The sequence below is a fragment of the Rhinichthys klamathensis genome, unplaced genomic scaffold (genome assembly GCF_029890125.1).
Source record: "Rhinichthys klamathensis goyatoka isolate OS25496 unplaced genomic scaffold, OSU_Roscu_1.1 h1tg000093l_1, whole genome shotgun sequence".
NCBI lineage: Eukaryota > Metazoa > Chordata > Actinopteri > Cypriniformes > Leuciscidae > Rhinichthys > Rhinichthys klamathensis.
In genome coordinates, this window is record NW_026606632.1 from 3892562 (window position 1) to 3914872 (window position 22311).

At 39.2% G+C, this 22311-nt stretch overlaps 1 protein-coding gene across 1 annotated transcript in view; it reads left to right on the forward strand.

Moving 5' to 3' along the window:
• Positions 1-22311, forward strand: part of LOC130086066 (kalirin) — a gene marked incomplete at its 3' end in the record, with an annotated part of 206423 nt that overhangs the window by 73228 nt on the left and 110884 nt on the right. Inside the window, exon 2 of the mRNA XM_056252176.1 lies at positions 21202-21279. Coding sequence (XP_056108151.1) covers positions 21202-21279 — 78 coding nt within the window. The remainder of the gene's footprint in view (positions 1-21201; positions 21280-22311) is intronic.

A 22311-nucleotide genomic window follows, 5' to 3' on the forward strand; every position in this document is an offset into this window, starting at 1 on the left:
ATGACATAACCAATAAAAGCACATCGTAAAAAGCCTAAAGTTAAATCAATTAATTGTACTGACTTCACAAAAGAGCTTGTAAATGCTAATTATTAATTCGCTTTTTATGTATCTAGATTTTCAGAAGAGTGGCAACCTATGGAAGCTAGTTTCCGCCACTGAATAAAAAAAAATATATACTTTGCGACTTTTGTCTCAGAATTGCGTGATATAAAGTCGCAATTGCGAGTTATAGTCAGTATTTTGCTAGTTTGTTGCAATTCTGACATTATAACTCAAAATTGCGAGTTTATATCTTCCAATTCGGAGAAAAAGAATTGTGAGATAAATAGTTACAATTATATTCAATATTTTTTTATTCCTTGGCGGAAACAAGCTTCCATAGAAACCTGATCTCATCAGAAAATGATTGTTTTATGAGATGGTGATTTTGTGCAGATGCCTACTCTGTAAAAAATAAAATGCCATTTTTACAGTAAATACCGGCAGCTGTGGTTGCCAGAACTTTACCGTCAAAAATATGGTAGAGACGTTATTGGTTTTACAGACTTAACTTAAAATTTACAGTAATAAACCGTATTTCATTATCTGATATAATGTTAATTTACCAACCTATTTATGTATTAATATCTGTTTTGTACCATTGTAATATACTGACAACCATCAATCATCACAGCAGTGATGAGAGTCACATGAAAAATCAAAGCTCATCATAAGCAGCTCTTCCATAAGAAAGTTAATACTATTATATAGAAGCTGCACAGTGTCATTCACACAAGCATTAAACACACATGAAATTTTAAAAAATGCAATAAACATTAATTTAACAACATTAAATGTAACATAAAACTAAGAAGAAACAGTTATTTCAACAAAAATACATCAAATGTGAAATGTCACGCAGTGAATTGTGGGAATGTCAATTTAAGTTTTTTCATTGTAAATTATACAATGAGTTGTTTTTTTCACTTTCAAAAACTGTAAATTTAACGGTATTTTACAGTAAAATTACATTAAATGTACCGTTAGATCTATCACAGTTATTTACCGTATATAGTAAGGAAACTTTTTGTTAACCAATTAACAGTTTTGCACTGTAGCATTTTTACAGTCTTTTACCGTTAAAATCACGATCATTTTTTACAGTGTACAATTTCATTCACATGAAAATGTACGATAAAAAAAACAAAAAACAAAAAATAAAAAAAAACTCTGTGGGGCATAAGGACATCATATGAAAATGTACTAATGAGATATTGCCACCAATTCACCAAAACATAATTTTTTTACGAATACTCTGGTTTGTATGTTGTTATGTAGTCACCTATGGCTCCTTCAATGTAAATGTATTGGATTTTTTTTATCATTTCCCAGCGTTTGTTAGGCTGAATGCTTGTAAAAGTAATAGACCATCTTTCCTGAACAGGCTGCATGCAGGACCAGTTACACACCTAAATTTAATCCTTAGGATTAGAGTTTTTTTTTTTTTTTTTAAATATCATGTTTATTTGACCGATTTTAAGGGTTTTTAGACTTTATGTAAAACCAGTGAGTTCTCATGGCTTATTGCTTCAGCAAGCTGTTTTGTGTCAGAGGTGTTGTGTTCTTGGCTGTACAGTGTTACCGCCAAATGACAAATGACTTCCTCCACTCTTGGGAGGTTTCACCCTTAGTCAGGACTGCTGCCATCACACGTTTCACTATGCCTATGGCCGAATGTCCTGCGAGAGGTGGTGAATCTGATTAGTGTCTAATTAGTTTTCATGAAGACAGTGAAATTTTGCACATGTGTAATTCCAGTAGTAAGCTTTTCCTGTCTCTCCAATGGGCATCAGCTCTTATTACCATGGCAACAGAAGCACTGAAAGCGCTTTAGTGACAGTGGCCTTGGGAGCGACTGGGTTCCAGAATTCGCCCCTTTTATCTCTTTGACTTCCAGGGAGATCACCTGCATATTACATATAAATTCATGACAGCTCAGCGCTCAAAGCTTTATATTAAGGTGTTTTTATAAAAACAAAATCAATATTAAATAACATTTTTAATTCTGTCAACTTTGAGGGGGAATCAATAATATTTAATTTTTGTTTCAGTACCCAATAGAACACAAAATTAACGGCCACATTTTTCAGTTGTCTTGGTTCCGGAAGTATTTTTCTTGTCCGTTTCCTCCTTCATCCTTATTGGTTTGCCACTAGTCTCCGATTAGTGGATCTTTATCTTTAGGATTCATTGGTATGCAGTTCTGCATCTGGAATTTGACTGATCAATTAAACATGTATCAAGGCATGTATCATTGATTAATAACCTCAGAGCTCACAGTAGGTCTGTCTTAAAAGACTGCGATGAAATCATTAAAAATCAATTATTCTATGGAGAAAATTAATGGGAGTTTTACTGGAACCCGGCTGTTGTGTTTTGTTTGCTAAATTATTTATGCAAATCAGGTGATGGAGAAAAGAAAATAAACTCTCAATTTATCTTCAAATGAGTTTTTAAAAGATGAGTTGTGCAGATTGGTTCTTGTTTTCCTATTTGATTTCATTATACATACAACGAAGATAATCGGAGTATACACATATTGCCTGAACCACATATGAATATGTTTCATATTTTAAAAATGAAAACAAAAAGAGGCAGGGTTGTTTTTTATATTTTGTTTTATTATAAATATACATGCAGTCAAAATAATCAAATATGACCTTGTTGCCTTATCCACTTTTTGTGGCTATAAATATGTTTAAGATTTTTGCAATTATATTTTGTTTTATTGTTAATATACAGTGAGGATAACTGGCGAGCCAAGGCGAGGTGAGTGACGGTACGCTGATGTTCAATTTGCAGTATTACCGGACTTTTGTCGTTCTGTCCTCGGGAGTCCGTACTCCTGAGTCGAACTGAGTCTGAACTACCAAGGACACAGGTCTGAACTTTGCGTACTTGGTATTGAAAAACGCCTTTAGTTTGTGATGAATACAGCAAACTACCACAATCTGACATACTTTACTGGGACTGTACAGCATCACTAAACTACTGCTATACAGACACCTGAAATGCACTCAAGCTATCCTATAAGTTAGTATAATGTTGCGGCCTAGCTTTTGAAACAGCCATCATGTCGACAGTGCAGCTATGATGCCTAAAATGCAGCTCACTAGGTCTAGAGTCCAGTGACAAGAAACTGAGATGTGTGGTTTCTGAGTTGATCAAAAATGAAATATTACTGAGAGTCATGGTAGAGCAGCCTTCCTATCCTGCAGTATATTCCCTCGCTATCTGGCATTTTAAAGGTGGGGTAAGCGATATTTCAAAAACGCTGTTTGGAAGTTAGTAGGACCAACACACGAACAAACAACTATAAACGTGTGTAGCCAATCAGCATTGGGGGCGTATGACAGTGGACGAGAAGAACGAGCAAGAGGGATATTTGAAGAAAGACTGCAGAAATAGAGATGAGACACAGTACAAAAGAGAAAAGCTCAGAAGGAATCATTGGAAAATGAAGGGTTATGACTGGGCTAGAGCTTTAGGACCCGTGTTAATATTAGAAAAGCTTTCCAGCACTGGAGAGAGGCAAGCGGGAAGGCTTGAAAACAAAACTCCTGCTATGATAAACAGACATCCTCTCTTGAATTGCGTGTGTAACGGAGGCCAGCTAGTAAGAGTCACGCTGACGACTGCTAGAGAATGCGGTGTTTAGTTAGTGAACGCCATTGTTAGTGAACTCGCCTCGCATGCCGAGGGAACGGGGTTCGAGACCGACTCGGAGCAGGGCGGTTAGGATTGGAGTGTGAGTTTTGGAGGCGGAGCAATGTAGAAGGGGTGTGTTTGTTTTGGTTGATTTCAAATATCAACAATGTACGACAGCGTTTTTGAAATATTGCTTATCCCACCTTTAACATATCCTCAAAGCTTATGCATAGTTTTGGAGGAGAAGAAAACAATGACGTTCTAGAATATATGTCCTGGACATTTATCTCAATTAACATCAGTCAACATTTTTTAATAAATACTTGACATCTGGGAAACAGAGAATAATGCAGTATGGTTTTCAGTAGTTTTAGAGTGTGTATCAAACCTCAGAAATACAGTACCACTAATGAGTGGTGACAGTGGCTCTGTGGATAACGAGCATTCCCCGAGAGACTGATTCCCACTTGGGATATCAGGTTCCCTCAGGTAACTTCGCATCCGCTCTGCACCAGCAGGAAAAACTAATGAGGGGTGATCCGGCATTAGCATAGCATTCCATCTACTGTTGACAGTCCTGTTCGTGTAGCTAGAGCATCCGCAGGGGAATCCCAATTTATTCAGAGTGTTACTGAGAGCGTTAGGACAGACGGGAGCTGTTCATGACAGGTCAGAAAAAATGTGGATGTTCCCTCAAATTATTCCTGGAATATTTTTCTTTCTGTTGTGTAGTAGCTCTGTGGTTGGTGAACTTCATACTGGATACTACAAAATGCTAATCATTCAGTATCAAAGTATTGCCGTGTGATACTGACTGTACTTTTGTAAGGAGCACGTAGCAGACAATATATGAATGTAGTTTTGCATGAGGTCACCGTCATCATACCCATTATTCCATCTGAAGATCTGAGGGGAAATTTCAGATGTCTTGTTTTGGGGGTTTGGTGCAACAGCTGCAGTGAACTAATTTATTTGTTCCTGTGTTTCCTCTTGAGCAAGAACGGTTCTCTAAAACCCAGGAGAAAACACATGCCTGGCTAGTTCATTGAGATATTGTTTACACCTGGAAGTAACATCTGTCCCAGGTGGTCCGATCTCAAGTGGTCAGCGGATTGCAGTTTGCACCTGGTAGTAACACACATCTCAAACGCTTCTCCTTTGACAAAATTTGGTCAAATTTTCTAGGGCAGAATTTCTATGTTGGAAAGCATACTAAAGATCTGTTGTGTTTTGTGGATTGCATTTGCATTTGTAAAAAAGAAGTGTGCTTAAATCTGCTGAATGTACACTTTGCAATGTACTTACAATTTTAAAAGTATATATTTTGTAAAACCTGTTCTTCCAGATAGTATAATATTAATTAAGTAAAGGGACACTTAAAGGAATAGTTCACTTCAAAATTAAAATGCTGTCATCATTTACTCACCCTCAAGTTGTTTCAAATCTCTATTCATTTCTTTTTTCTGCTGAACACAAAAGAAGATATTTTGAAGAATGTCGGTAACCAAACAGTTGATGGACCCCATTGACTTCCATAGTAGGAAAAACAATGGAAGTCAATGGGGTCCATCAACTGTTTGGTTACCGACATTCTTCAAAATATCTTCTTTTTTTAAGTTTACGCAAACATTCATGTTTGGTACACTTTATTTTACAGTGTCACTATTACACATGTTACATGTAGTTCCTATAGTAATAACTATAAATTATGCACAATTACATGCAACTAAACCTAACCCTACCCATAACTTATCCCTAAAATCAGAGGGTAATGATGAATAACACTGTGAATGTGAATAACACTGATGTAGAAGCACCTAACCCTGGCTGTAAGCCTAAACCTGACATAAACTGTAAACTTGTCCCTCAAATCTGATTGGTTGATTGGAATGTTGATCCAGGATCATGTTGTACTCGGTGAAATCATGTTCACCATATTGATCTAGAATTTTTTATATAGACATTTTTTGTTGCTGTTCCAATTCATTGACAAATTTGTAAAGGATTAAAGCCAATCAAACTCCATACTTTATCCATAAATCTTCAATCCTTTTAAAACTACCGCAGCAATAGTGTGGCCATAACTGCTGGCTAACTGTATTTCAGATGGTTTTCATGTAGAGAGGAAACACGGCTGTAGACGAAACATAAAGAGATCCAGCTGGAGAAGTGGAGATGAAGACAATCAAAGAATTGACTGATTATTAATGAAAAGCATATGAATTTCTGTCATTCGTGTAATAGCTTGCAGACGCTCGGGTATCCCTTTGTTTTGAAGTTCATACAATATGTGGTTACTTAAGTCATTTATAAATTGTCTCCTGTTGGTCTAAACGGTGTCTCTCACAGTCATGAAAGCCTTTTCTCTGCAAATCAAGATGAAATCATCATATCAAAGCAAGTGAACGTTCTGGAGGGAGAGTAGTGGATGTGTGTGTGTGTGCGTGTGTGTGTGTGTGTGTGTGTGTGTGTGTGTGTGTGTGTGTGTGTGTGTGTGTGTGTTCTGGCATAAAGTGAAGATGCAACTGTTGTGTTTTTGTCCTTAGTCTAAATTGTGTAAATCGGCTCATGATACTAGCCTGTAGTGGTCTGTCTGGGTGAATTATGGGATAGCCAGAAGAGTGTCTAACAAAGTCTTTGTTTGGATGTGTATTCAGGTCTAAAGGTACATTAGTGTGATCTATATTATGATGAGTGTATTTACACACAAACACACACCCATTAGTGCTGTTAGGTGATATTCAGAAGCTTTGTTTAACTCCAATTTAATGTGTGCATACATTATTGAATTGTATTAAATGATCCTTTTCGTTCTTATTGGTATTCCAATGGTCTCATTAATATTCATAGGCTTCTATGCATGTGTTTTTAAGCTTGGATGGACACTGAAATGTACAATATCAATTTATGTACAGCTTCTAAAGTTCAACCTGAGTATACACTTGTGAAAAAGAAGTGCTCTTAATTGTACTGAATGTGCACTTGTATAGTTTACTTCAAATCTTTAAAGTATATATATATATATATATATATATATATATTGAAATGCACTTGCAGATAATATTAAATAAAAGTTTACTTGAGTACACTTTTAACACACTTAAATGCACTTTGTAATAATTAAAAGGTTTACTTGTTGTTTTAATGATCTTTATATAATGTTATATAATATACAGTATTTATATATGTTTTGTAATTGATATTACATTTAAAGTTAATATATTTTAATTGCACTAAATTGCAACTTCATTATTGCAAATGTTTAGTTACAAATATAACTAAAACATATATATATATATATATATATGTGTGTGTGTGTGTGTATGCGTGTGTGTGTGTGTGTTTTAAAATATATTATTTCCTAAGTAATATAAAAGTATGTTAAAGTGAGGCAACCCTCAGAAATACAGTCCCAGAGCAGGACTTTACTTTATCAGTCAAGGATGGAGAAACTTTGTGTGAGAAACAACTTTTTTAATAGCAAATGTATTTAAATTTTAGGACTATAATTTGAGAGTTAATCATTTATCAGTTTTGCATTGTCTTTTAAAATGTAAAGAAAGTGTGTAAGACCTGCACTATACTTAAATATCTACACATATTCAAATATTAAATCATAAGTCAATCATGTGTATGAAATATTCTGCGAGTGTGTCTCTGTGTTAGAGTGGCTGTTTGAGTTTGTTTTATAGATGCATGCTCTGTTGTAATCTAAGTCACGGATCGATTATCAATTTCTCTCCATCTGCTGTTATGTCATAGAATTCGGTCAGAGAGATTCCACCCAACACACATACGCACATGTGCGGTCTCATGGCTTCCTTCCCGCCATAATCCCTTAAACACTCCTGTCAATATGTTTTGAGCTCCAGTTTTAATTACTCACCAATCAGAGAGACGGATGATGTCTGATGATGTAAGCGAGATACAGAGAGTTCGTGCATGTATGAGTGTGTGTGTGTTCAGCCGAGAGTTGATGATGAGGTCACCACATATGGACATCAACAGAAAGACAGGGTCACACACTCCTCTGGCTGTCTGTATGCTCTCTGCTCTGGGTTTGAACCTGTTGATTGATTGATTTATTGACACTAATACTATTTTAATATGTACGTTGTACCTATGTACAATAGACCCTTTCCACAGATGCGTTATTAACATCGAAATCGAGCAAAGTTTTTGATGTTGTAATTTTGTTATTGCACTTTATTTTACAGTACTTGCACTTACGTGTACTTGCAGTGTACTTACCTAAGAAAGTACTGGGTAATATAAGGTAACTACATGGGTTAAGGTTAGGTACAAGATTCCGACTTGTAAAAAGCGTTCACGTCCTCGTCAAACTTGTAATTACAACTTGTAAATGTCCCGGGTTACGACTGTAACTCTGGTTCCCTGAAGAGGGAACGAGACGCTGCGTCGAGACGCTGTGAGAACGCTTCTGTGTAATTGCGTCATGAAGCACTTATGAAATCAGTCCAATGGCGTGACGGAACGTCATGTGACGTCATCGACCAGGAAACTATAAAGCATACCTGGAACAAACAGTCACTAGCTTCTGATAGGCTGAAGCAAGTCGCTCACAGACATGCAGGGAGTATGGCAGGGTGATGCAGCGTCTCGTTCCCTCTTCAGGGAACCAGGGTTACAGTCGTAACCCGAGACGTTCCCTTTCAAGGGGACTCAAGCTGCGTCGAGACACTGTGGGAACACTATACCCACGACGCCATAGTAACAAGTGCCTGTCCGTGTGAAATCTCTGCGCACACCAAGACGAAAGCACCTGCACCCCTGGAGAGGAGCCGAGGTCAAGGTCAAGGTCAACTTCAAAAACCTCACTAATGTGTGCGGTGGGGCAACATCCTGCCACATCACAAACATATTGGAGGGAACTCCTGACGATAATCTTTTAGAAGCAGCCATACTCCTAGTCTTTTGGTCACAGTGCCACAACAGAAAACTTTACTAGAGGGTGTATCTCCAAGGAAACACCACTTAAAGGGACGTGGTAAGCAGCTAAGGCCGCCATGTACACCTTTAGTGTGGACGGGGATAGACCTGCGGAGAAACGCTCTTGCAGGAACTCCAGCACTGCAACCACTGGGCAGATTACTGGGTCCAGCTGGTGCTCTCCGCACCAGGAAGTGAAAAATATCCACTTCAAGGTGTAGTTTCCTCGTGGACGGAGGTCTAGAATGGAGGATGGACCTCAGTTGAGAGACCTGAACTTATGAGCTGGGCCCCCTCAGAGGCCAAGCCCAAAGTTTCCACAATTCTGGGCGGGGGTGAAGGATCAACCCGCTCGCCTGAGAGAAAAGGTCCCCCCTGAGCAGAATCTCCAGAGGAGAGCCGTCGAGGAGAGACTCTAGGTCCAAGAACCGTACTGGGGCCTGCTAAAACGGGGCTATTAACAGAAGACGGGCCCCATCCCGGCGAACTCTCTCCAGAACTCCTACCCTCGAGAAGAAAGCCAATAGGAGCAGAGCTAAAACTCTCGATAGTGGATATGTTACACAGCGGGAATTTATGAATGAACACTGTCAGCCCCCTTTTATTAGAGCTGACCGTGCATGCTACACTCCCAAACAAACAACACATAAATCGCGTGTGATTGATGTGTTGGGCAGTAATGAAGCGAGGGCAGGGAGGAACACACAATCTAAAAAGCTGTTTGCTCGCCATTATACTCCTTTCTAGATATATATGTATGCTTGTGGACAAACAACAATAAATAGACAGAGACAGTTTCACACAGACTGCTTACTGAAGACACAGAAGCTAGTGACTGTTTGTTCCAGGTATGCTTTATAGTTTCCTGGTCGATGACGTCACATGGCGTTCCGTCCCGCCATTGGACTGATTTCATAAGTTCTTCATGACGCAATCACGCAGAGGCGTTCCCACAGCGTCTTGACGCAGCTCGAGTTCCCCAGAAAGGGCTTTTTAAAAGGCTTTTTTTACAGCTTTATGAAGGCATTTATTTTCTGTTGTGTGTGGTTTATGACGAAAACATCTCATATTTACTTTTATTAAAATAGTATCCTAACTCAAAAAATAGTGGAAAACCTGCAAACATAATAGATACATAATGTTAATAGGCTGGTTTAGTTACTTTATTCATTCATGTGGGTGTGATGTGGTTTGATTTTTGTACGTGTAATGTGCGTAATGCTGGTGTATTGGGTTTGATGTGTTTTTTTTCTGTGACATTAGTTAGGTTTGTTCGCTGCAGGTCATATTGACGGTCCTGGTGGCACATTGATTCCCCTCTCAGCTTCTAATTAGTAGGGTGGCGTGCATTCTACATCAATACTTCATAGATTTTTCAGTGTTTTTGCATGTGACAAGTGAAGGAATGTCATGAGGTTTTGGTTAGAAAACTGTGGTGTGATAACTGTTGGTGAGAAAACATATGGTGCAGCTTTGTATGTGTGTGTGTGTGTGTGTGTGTGTTTATTTTCATTGGCTGGTGGATTGTTAGATAGCAGGAGTCGGTGCTGTCAAGTGCCAAGCTCTCAGTCCATGGTGTGTGTGTGTGTGTGTAGGCCAGAGGGTAATCTTTGCCTGATTTCTTTTGAGTGTAATCATGCTTTTAATGAGTGGTGTTTGCTAAGGCAAGCGTTATGATTACTATTGCTCTCGGTTAGGGTTTTAAGCTAACCGCTAAGCATTAAACCCATGGTAAGTCATAAATGATACCTCAGATCATAGGGCTTATTGAGAAGAAGTGTACCTTTACTTCTCTAAATGATGTTTCACTAAACAAAGTTCGGGGGGAGCACGTTCAAATTATCAATCCAATTAACTTGTCATCAACAATCATCATGACTTTCCACCCCGTTCTCATCCTTTGGCGTCATACATGTGACGCTTTGGACATTTCGTTGATCTTACGCACATGGCATCCTTTAGCATCAATATGAGACGCAGAACCCAAGGCTTCATACAGGTGACGCTCGTCTAAATCCGACGCACATGGCATCCTTTAGCGTCAATATGAGACGCAGATCCCAAGGCGTCATAACCGTACCCTACCCCAGACCTAAACCTACCCATAACAGTGCGTGTTATATTGACGCTAAAGGATGCCATGTGCGTAAGATATCGACGAAATGTCATATGGCGTCACCTATATGACGCCAAAGGATGAGAATGCGCTGGACTATCCCATCAGCATGAGAGGAAGCATATGTTTAGGCACTCAGTCGACTAACCTACATTCCTTGACAGTTTTTCAGCATCCCTCCACCATCCCGACTCCTCACTCTCGGCTTGTTCCTTCCACAGCCAGGAATACGGGGGGAGTACTCTGGGTTCGGGCTAAATACCGAGCCCAGAGCCCTCTCCTTGGACAGCACGCCAAATATGCATACCATTTATTCTATCCGACTTATTTGTAAGTGTGAACTCATGAAATTATCAGACTAAATGAAAAGTTTTCGCCATGACGGAAGATAATATGGGAAATCTGATATACGTACATGGGGACATGAGTCATTTCTAGAGACCAGAGTATAATAGGGATTTGGTGGCGAGTTATCAATAAGCAACCATGTTGCAAATTAATGCCATAGCAACAACCCAGAACACGCTAACAACTGGACAGCAACACACAAACAATGATCTCACATTATTGCAACAACACTACACTGCATTGTCAAATACCAAAAGCACTCTATCATTGTGGTGGTGAGTTTTGCGAGGGCAAACAGCACTCACAATTTCTTCAGAAAATGTCATTTTCCTTCTGTACAAGAGCCAGGAACTCTTTTCACCCTTGTTAAAAAGAAGTACACTTTAGCATAAGTCTAAATAAGCACTTACTATGTAAAAACAATATACTTTAAAATATACTTAAAGGTGCTCTATGTAACTTTTCTACTAAAATGAATCCTTTTTTTATTGCCTGTGTGTGAAGGGGTTGTAATCACACATTAAAATGATCCACTTGTCGAGTTTTGCTATTACCTCTGAAGGCCAGTATTCCTATTTCTATGTGAAGTCTCCGGGTCGGATTTACCGCAAAATCTATTGGATGTGACGTGCATGCGCGCTCCCGAGCCTCTCTCCTTATATACAGTCTATTGTAGACGGTCAGGGAGTTACGTCCGGTTAAAGGCGCACGTTTTTCGGCTTATATCTCAGTCAATATTTGATCAATATTCCCAAGACTCTAATCGTTAGTAGTGCTGGACGGGGCCTTTCGAACGAGCCCACCCCCGAGGTCCAACTCGCCCGGCTCCCCGAGTTATAGCCGTTCGAAATCGGGGGTCCCAGCGAACGGCGATCCGGTAGGGGGCATCCCCGAGGCCCGCCACTCTAGCGTTAGGGCAAGGGTTCCCCTGGGACCTCCTCCCCCGAATTTGAGCTCTCTGGGTCTTTGCGTTCCAGAGATACGAGCGATTTTCTTCTGAGATCGTGACGTCTCCGGCGTCCGGAATTTTGCAGCGCGCTCAATGGTTTTCTGCTAATATCTCCGCGAAAACACCACCAAAAACTATGGACCTTGTATGGTTCTTTTTAGCTCGACTAGATGGTCCCAACGAGCTCGGTGCTCGCCGAATCCGTCTAGTATTCGCCGAGATATTTGCGTAATAGACGGTATTGTCTATGAGTTCGAGCACGAGCGCTCTTGTAAAATTGGTTGCAATCTGAAACATTACCACTAGAGGCCGCTAAAAGCTACATAGAGCACCTTTAAGTAGACTTAATACTTAATAGACTTAAGTGAAAGTTTTCGAACACTTAAATTAAATGAGAATTTATTATAGTTTAAATTTATATATTATGTGATGGGCTCGACATGAACATTATAGTATTTCAATTGTAGAATTTTAAAAAGAATGATTAAGAATGATAAAAATGATTTTTCGATACATATGGATACTGAAATATCTGAAACGCTTCCAATACTCATTTTCCGCTGAATAGATACACGATATAAGCTGCACTTTCTCTCTCTTTCATCTCTCCGACAGCGAGTGACACACAAAGCCGCCTCTCCTCACTCAGTTGTTTAATTTGATCTGGATGAATATTGTTGGTGTTACAGGGCTTGAATTTTGCTGTGGGATTGCGCATATTGCGCATAATTTTACTTATTCCCACAGATTTTGTTCTCACATCCAAAGTGCACACGCATAAAGCCGCCTCTCAGTACTAAATTGAGATCTTGTTCTATGCTTATTGTGCTTAAACAGTCAAATACGCAAAAAATAATGTCAAAACGCCGGTCTTGGCGACTATTCGTAAAAACAGTCAGTGATGTTTTAAGTGAACGTAAACAGTTGAGAAAGAAAACGCATGTGTAACAGTATAATGAATCCATGCGCCAGGTCTTAAAGTGACATCAGCCTAATATACCTGCTGCCAAATTATGAGATAATATTAAAAATATCTATATGGCAGTTTTTTCCCCATGGAATTGATGTCAAAATTGATGTCAAAACTTTAACACATAAGTGGCCTTTCATTCTCTGCAATTACAGTTTATTTAAAATAAGTGCACATTTAATACAATAAAGTGCACTTTTTCTCAATGAAAAAAAAAAAGATTAGTTTTTGTTGAGTGAAATGTTTGGGACCTCAGAAAGGTACTTTTGGGACACAGAAATATTGTCAGAGGCCCCTTTTTTACTTTGCACACTAACAGGAATGATCTTACTCTCTGTTTGTTTGTACTGATGATCTCTTCTATTACAGAGCATTAGCAAACATGTGTGTTATTGACCTAATAGATGTGTATTGAGCCATGCAGGCATATTTCAGACATCAAGTACAGTACATAATCCCCATGTGTCCACAACAGCTTGATTCACTGAGCCAATTTAAATGGGATTCGTGTTTTGTTCAATCCAGTCTCTGGAATCTGTGTTGTGGATTACCTGAATCTCCGTTTTCCTTTTCTTTCCGAGGACAGAAACAAAGCATCCAATCAGCATATGGTTGCTGTACTCCATTGCTATAGGGAATATGCTAAGATTCCTTTGAAGATATCAGTGTTTGAGTGTGTGTTGTAATTCTGGTCTGCCCTGTAATAAATGTTTCAGCTGTACCAGAGTCATGCTGGAGAAAGCAGGCCAGAGCTTCTTTCAGTGGGATGGGCTTGACCTGGTTTCCTTTGTGGATGTGTTGCTGGGGGTTACGGTGTCCTTGACAACAGGAGGAGGGGGTTTGGGCAAATTGCTGTGTTGCTACTGTTGTTTTTTTATTAGTGGTAATGAGAAGTTTTCTGTCATTTTGTGGATCATTATAGTAACAGATAACTAGATTCCAGTGAGGGCAACTCAGAGTTGAATTGGTCATGGTGGTGGACTATATCTGGTTACGCTGCTGTTGAGATTTATGGAGATTTCCTACGGCAAGAAAATAATTTATAAATGCTTCTGATGCACAAACATGCATAGACAAGATCCAAAGCAGACAATCTGTGTGCGCAAAATGCACAAGCACCCAACATACCATATCTTCCCACTAAAACTTGTGTTTTATTCTCACGTAATTAATGTTGAGGATAAAGTCCTCTGCAATTTGTAGTTCATTTTGTCACAAAGAGCGCACATTTGAATGATTGTGAGGCCTTCAGTTCTGTAGACAACCATGAAGAAACTAGAGGAACTAGGTTTTCGTCTGATACTGTTTCCTCTCAATACATTCAAGACGCTGAAAACACTAATGTTTGTATGACAGTAATGACAGTAAATGCTCGCTGCAACCTACTAACATTCATTCAGCACTTACCAGCTGTCTCTTAACAAAGGATAAAGCTATGCTGCCTGTAAATAGATGAAAATGAGGCCCTATTCAAGACACAAAACCTAGTGATGTCACATTCACTGCTATGTAGCCTTTCCTTCCTTCACTTTTTATCTAATGGAATCTTTGACCTTCTTTAAAGGGTCTAAGCTATTACACGCAGTAGGATCCTCCATTGAACTTCTCTGAGCACACTTTCAACTCATTTTAATTATACTTCCAGTTCACTCATCAGTGCACTGAAGACCAAAGTAAAAAGGAAATGAAGAGGAATTAAATGCCTGTGAAGAATTACTGAAAAAGGTTTTTGTCACGTATTTGTTAAATTATCAAGTAAAGTGACTGGCATGAGAAATGCATTGAAACACTTATTCACAGCTCCTTGTCAAAGATATGATCCTTGATGGAGTGAAACAGATTACATATCTCAATCGTGACAACTCTCGGAATAGTTTTAGCATGTTATTGAATATGGCAATGTTAATGTATTTGGTCTTGGCAGACTAGATCTGCTATGCTACTACTTCTGTTGTTGATTATTGCTGCTGCTTCTTCAGAGCAAACTTGTTACTGCTAATAGATACTGCTCACTGCTGTGAGCATGTAAGATATGCTGCTGGTGCAAACATAGAACATACATAGATCCCATAGCAGATCTAGGCAGGTGGAGCTGGGGAGGTGGAGGACTCGATTGACTGCATTTGTGGTATAATGTCAATCATCAAATAAAGGTAAACACATACTATTTGAAATGTAAAAGTATTTGAAAAGTATATAATATAAAGTTGTATAATGTTTCATATCAAATGTTGTGATCATATTGCAAAGTTCTGTTTACACAGGAAATACGTCAGTATAATTAACCCTCTGGGGACGGATTGGGCGGTACCGCCCAAAATGGCATACTTTTACAAATGTGTAAATATCTTAATAAACTATTAATGATAGAGAGGTGCAGTCTTTTTTACCGTCTTCCTCAGATTCCGCTGAAAAAAGGTGATAACTTACCCGGCTTGTAAATATACACACTTCCTTGTTGCGCAATACCACTATGTAAAAGGCCAATGAAATCGATGTTGTTTGGCAGATTCCGCAAGCAACAACCAATGGAAAAATTGCCGATGGAGAAATATTTTTCTTATCCAATCAGAGGAAGGTTACCATGACGTATCTAGCAAATCAGAGGACTCTGTAGCCTTGCAAGGGGTGGTACTATATAGTTAGGGATATGACGCAAACAGCGTTGAATGGACGGAGAGAAGGAGAGAGAGCGAACGGAGGCTTACGGAGCGGATTATCAGAGAAATATGAGAGAGAGACAGAACAATTATAATATATATATTTATATACAATACATACAATTATAACATTATTTTTTGTTTTAGCACTTTTATGATGGCAAGCAGTAAACGATTTACGGTGGAACAAGCTCTGGAACAATTACTGAAGAGTGACGAGGAGAAAGCATTGCTTAGAAAATTCTAAGCATTCCTAAGAAAAACGCCTAGGACTGTTTGTAAATAAAGTTACATTTTTCATTGTTCTTTACACATTTTATTTAACAATTACACATGTCTGTCAAGCAAAGGCTTTGACAAATATATTTTGGTAACGCTTTAGATTACAGCCCGGAAAGTACTGTGTAATTAAGAGGAATTTACAGTGTAACTTTCTGTAATTATAGTGTACCTATAAAGTACTTACATGTAAGTATAAGGGAATAATATGTAAAGTTTGGGGAATAAAGGGGTAACAACCAGGAGAAATAAACAAATATTTATACTGTAAGTATTATAGAACTAAGGGATACTTATTCTACTATTATGATACAACAATCTTACATTTGGGAGCAATTTAGCGAGAACATACACTGCGTACCTTTTTGTAATAATTGTGTACCAAGGCAATACATACTGTATAGGCTTTTTAAAAATGACCGGGTACACAAAGTGCATATGTTTAAGTTTGGGCTAACATGTTTCAATGCAAGAAAAGCTAAGACTATTGCAATTTTTTTTAATATACTGGGTAACGAGAACCACTTTCATTTACGGCTCGCAATGTCACACGTAACTACATGGAACAAGAGGGTAACAAGCACCACTTTAATTTACAGCCCGCAACGTCACACTTTCCCTGTAACTACATGGAACAAGAGGGTAACAAGCACCACTACATGAAACAAGAGTATCTTTCCCCAATATTTAAGCAAAAGTTGCTATAGTTTTCGTTTTCAGTGCACTTTTGTTAAAACGATTTCTTTATAAATTGTATATATTTTATATTTTATAAATAGATATGTACCCTGTAATTTTTAAAAAGCCTATACAGTATGCTGGTTCACCATTATTTCAAAAAGGTATGTTCTTGCTAAATTGCTCCCAAATGTAAGATTGTTATATCATAAAAGTAGAATAAGAACCCCTTAGTTCTATAATACTTACAGTATAAATATTTGTATATGTTACCCCTTTATTCCTCAAACTTAAAATATTGTTCCCTTATACTTATATTGTAAGTACGTTATAGGTACACTATAATTACCGAAGGTTACGCTGTAAAATCGCTTTAATTACGCAGTACTTTCCGGGCTGTAATCTAAAGCGTTACCTATATTTTTTGTTCAAAAACTGTTCACTATTGTTGTGTGATGTGTGATTTTCAGAAATAAATGACAAAAATCTAATTTCCGGTTTTGAAATTCTCTAGTTTATTGTACATTTTTCACTCATACTTCCTTTATAAACACATTACATGCATGCTTATGTTAGCTTAGGGTCTTCTGAATCCATAAATACCAAACACATAGTGTTCCATCTCCATTACATATGGTTTATAAGCCCAAATGTAAAAATAGAGAAAACGGACCAAAAAGGGCTTAGTCCCCAGAGGGTTAAAATGTATCCCCACCTTAAAAGGACAATTTAGGCAAATTTTAAAGCCAAAATAAACATTTTACTAAATAATTTATCCAAACGCATGATGCACAAGCATAATGTTTCTGCTTTTAAAATCCTCTCTTGCACTGGGCCCATATACTTCCTTAGTAAGTCTTTACTGTAAAGATTTTTTTTTGTATTTTTTAAACATGATTGACGAGTCAAATAAATGTAATGGACAAACAATAGACATTTTGTCACAGAAATGTTGTCAATATACTGTAGCTCAACTTATGTTGGACCTGCAGCATTGTAGAGAATAGTAAATGAATACAGCTTTATCAGAATGAGGTGAGAAGTGGGAAAGAGCAAGTGGGAAGAAATTCAACCAAAAGAGGTTATTGATGTTCTTCAAAACATTCATACTAATGGGGTGCTGCTAAAACAAGGCTCAAGAATATCAATGTCTCGCCCTGTATATCCAGAGAGAGAAAGCTAGAGGTACAGGGAAGTACACTTCCCCTCTTCCCTTTATAAATTTTCCAGTCGCCCTCAAGGAGGACAGACAGTTTGAGCACTAATGCAGGTGTTTAAGTGAGCTGAGCGCAGACAGACGGGCCGTTCTTTGATCTGATGCTGTCTCTCATATTAATGGGGCTGGAGATAGAGCAGCTTGAGCTCTCTGTCTGAGCTTTAGTCTTTCTGTAATCCAATCCCTCATTTCTTCCCCATTACTGCTCCTCTCAGTCCATTCCTCACTCTGTGACTCCTGTGTTTCTCCTCGTTTTCTCATTTATTCCTTCATTCCACCTCTTTAACACCACTCACCCTGTTATTAGAGGTACAGAGAGTACAGATTTCTTTCCTTTTGACTCACACACTGAAGAAGGCACGCGCCGAAACGCATCTGTGCAAATAAAATAAAAGAACATATGCATAGTGCGGCCTCTCTTCTATTTTTCGTATTCTAATCATCCAGGCCAGCACTCTTAAAGTTTATAAGTATATACATTGAGTGAAGCCTGCTCCTATCCTCACTTACTCACACCTGATTTACCATGCATTTTCAGCAGTTAGGGTCTGTGTACTAAAGTATTGTTAAGGTAGTGTGTAAAGAAGTATGCAGCACGGTAAACGTTTCAAACTGTTGCATCTACTGTATATCGGTGTTTTAAATGTGTTAATTTGATCAAATAATGAGTCAAGAAAGAGACGGTAAGAGCCTAACCGTACGTTCACACCGCCGCCGGCGAGAGCGGGAAAATTAGCTCTCGCAGCCCTGCCAGCGACGCCGTGGAAAGATTCGTGGACTCTCTGTTGCTCTGACGTAGATCGAATGCGTGATCTTTTTTAAAACTGTATTTAAAGGGGCCGCAAAGCAAACAAGCATGTCGATCGTTATTTTTGCAGAAAATTGATGGACGGAAAGAACTTAACAATTATAGTGACATGTTTGCTAATGAAATAAACAAATTAAAAGCCATTTGTGTGGTGTGGCTTTTGTGTTCATGGTTAAGTGCTATTATAATTTGCATTCCCGCTGAAAAAGTGTTCTAGCACGAAAATCTTGCCAATAAATAGTGTTGCGCGCCTTCTTATCAAATTCAAATGATCAACCTCCTCTATTTTGCTTGAGACCTAATGTGGTCGGAACCAAAGTTTACAGGACTACGTTCTCTGGAATTCTCTCAAACGGAGCACTTCTACATTCCGATTGGTTGCCGCCGAACCGCGTCATTGCTTATTACCATAAAGTTGACCTGACTTCAACTCTCCTCGCCGCTCTCACCGTCCAAGACGCGCCGCGCTGCCCTCGCCTGTGTGAACCCACAGTAAGGAAGAGAGTTGGAGTTTTGTGCTTTTAGTCAATATCTGGTACCCCTATTTCTAAATGCTGAGACAAATAAGGTTTTAGCAAAAATACACATTTAAAACGTACAGGCTTCCAGTAAAATGCTTCAGAAATAGCAACAAAATAATATTATGTTTAGTGGCACTTTCAAATCAAGTTTTGCTAATTTTTCGGAACAGATGTATGCAGCAAAATATTATGTCAGTTGAGGTTACCTCTTGAGGTTTACTCACACAGCTCTTACTAGCTGGCCTCCGTTACACTCACCCCCCTAAACCTCACTCCAATCTGGGTCACGGCACCAATGCAACCAGCCCTACTCGGCCCACTCCAAGCAGGATTCGAACCAGCATCTCCAACATAGTGGGTGTGTGCGCTAACCAGGACACTAAAGACCGTGCCTCTTAAGGCCAGGGGAGTGAGGTTTATCTGCACAGCTCTGTATTAGCTGGCCTTCATTACACTCTCACCCCCCTAAACCTCACTCCCATCCGGGTCATGGCACCATTGTGACTGGTCCTAATCGCTCTGCTCCAAACAGGATTTGAGTTTCCAGCATGGGAGGCAGGCACTTTAAAGACCAGAGCCTCTAAAGGCTAGGGGAGTAAGGTTTACTCCCACAACTCTTACTAGCTGGCCTCCGTTATAGAAGCAAACATCAAAATGTATTTGTTTATGAACCATGCACTATGGTAACAGTGTTTTGAGGTCATAAGGAACTGTGCAAATTTATTAAATACTGTACATCTTTATCTATCAAGAATCCACCTCTGTAATAATCATTTCTGAAAAGGAATAAAAGTGTTGGTATTTTATTGTCACTAGTGTTCATTTCAACTGGGATCCGTAGTGAAATGTGTGTATAGCTACGTTTTTAGAGTTTCACATAAATATAGTTAAAGGTACGGTTTTCCAATGAGCCTACGGCAAATGAGAATGTTACACGCCAACTACTCATTGTAATCAATTACTGCTGCTAACTAGCGAATCATAGTACCAAATCATTGGTTAGGCAAATTTATCCATGTTTTCAATCATTTGCTGAACTACATCTGCCTTGAATCTGATGCATAATCAGCCGGACTGCAGAAGCTCTTTCATTATCATCTTTCTCTCTGAACCTCTGTAATGTAGTCGTTCATTAGCAGGGTCGCCAGCGTGCCCTTTAATGTGAAGAATCAGCAGCATTGATCCACTCCTGTGAAGAGAGAGTCCTCAGGGAGGAGTGTAGTAATGAGGAGACACCTCGCTTCAGATGGCTTCATCCTGTATTCTGAGTGTTTATGATGGCTCTTATCATCTCTCTCCGAGGGCTCTGCTGCTTTATGATAGTCAGATTAAGAAGACCAGACTGAGAGATAGGGGGTTGGTCATGATAAATACAGAGGAGATAGATGTGGACAGGAAGGAAGATGCTTGTGTGTGGAGGAGTTTACTGCAGATCCAGTGGAACATTTTATTGCTTATTTCATAGCTCAGAAGAACTAATGGAGTTCTCGGTTATCTTTGTGATATCTTGATCTTAAGAGCCATCTTAAATGTCTTAGAAATTTCTCCTAAAACCCAATTTCAGCTTCAGCAATGTTCTTAAATTTTGTCTGCCATTGGTTTTGTAAATGCAACCATTTCCATTTTTAAATGAATCAGATTATCACTAATAAGGTCTTGATATATTAAAATATGTTGAAATTAGGAGACATAATTATGTACATTTAAACGAAAAACAAAGTAACTACTGCATTTATTACGTGTCAGATGTGTTGACCACAGATGGCTGTTTTTCACTGTATTGCAATAATAGTTTGTTAATATAATGTGTATTTAAAAAATTATGACGTAGCCGAGGAGGACATGGAAGCCTCAGAAGGACTAGTGTAAGGAGGATGCAGCCTTCCAATTCTGAACCACTCAGTAGCCTATGTGTATTTCCTGTTTAAGATTATGTATTATGTTGGAATGTACGTAATAAGTGAAAATTAGATTGCAAATGAAAATAATCTTGCTTTTCTCTATTTTTATTCACAGGGTCTTTCAGAAGTGAAGGCATAGTGAAGGCGTCTGATGTCCTTCCTGTACTGAGGGAAAAACTAGCGTTTGTATCAGGTGAGTGTGAGATCTGTGAGATGTTCTGAATGTGATCTATTCTCATTTTCATTCTGTTGTCTTTTACTCTCATGTTTTGAGAATTAATTACGTTTGGCATTGGGATTTCATCGTTTGGCTCTAGTGTTGGTGGTGTACAAGCTGGTGGGGAACTTTTTTTTTTTGGGGGGCTAAACCAAATAATGAATGCAGAATAATGTAATACAGAACATTCGAACATTACATGGGTCATGACATCTTTTGACATATAAGAGTTATTTGTATCATTAAAACACCCTGTCAGTTCTCTTACGAGAGTATCTCTCGTACTGCGTAATAGCTTACGCTAGGGGAAAAACCTCTTTTTTATTAATGTAAAACGCTTTGCAGCAGCAAGCAGACACAGGCGAGACAGCTCGCGCGCCTTTTGGCTGCTCTTGCGGCAAATGCAGGAGCCTATCGAGAGAGACTCTGCGTGACGTAATGACCAATGGGGGCAACTCGCGCCCATATCGTCACGTCCCGCCAGAAAGGGCGTGGTCTCACTATATAAATATGCTCGTTAGGCTGGTACAAGCTGATTTTCATCTCTTCAGCGAAGCACACGCATCGCTGGATCCGGAGTGAGAAGCCGCGCCGTCGAAGCAAGCTTTTCAGCGGGACGAGCTCTGGAGTCGCTGGCCTCGCCGCCTTCAACTGCCGTACCTGCTGCGCTTTCCGGCGTTCTATATCCTTTTATATCACTTTGTATCCTTACTCTGCTGAGAGTGTTTGCTCGCTTACTTGATGTGACTCACACTTCTCATCACAAAAGAGCTGCATCTTTTTAAAGATGCCATCCTGTGGCTCGTGACGCGCCCCACTCAGCGACGGGGACCGTCACGTCATCTGTGTGTCCTGCCTGGGTGAGGATCACGCGGCCATCGCGCTCGCTGACGGCGGATGCCCTCATTGCGAGCTTTTGCCTATGGTGACTCTGAGGACTCGCCTGGCATCATTCTCCGAGCCTTCACCACAGCCCGCCGTGGTGCCGCGCCGCAAGAAGCGCCGCGC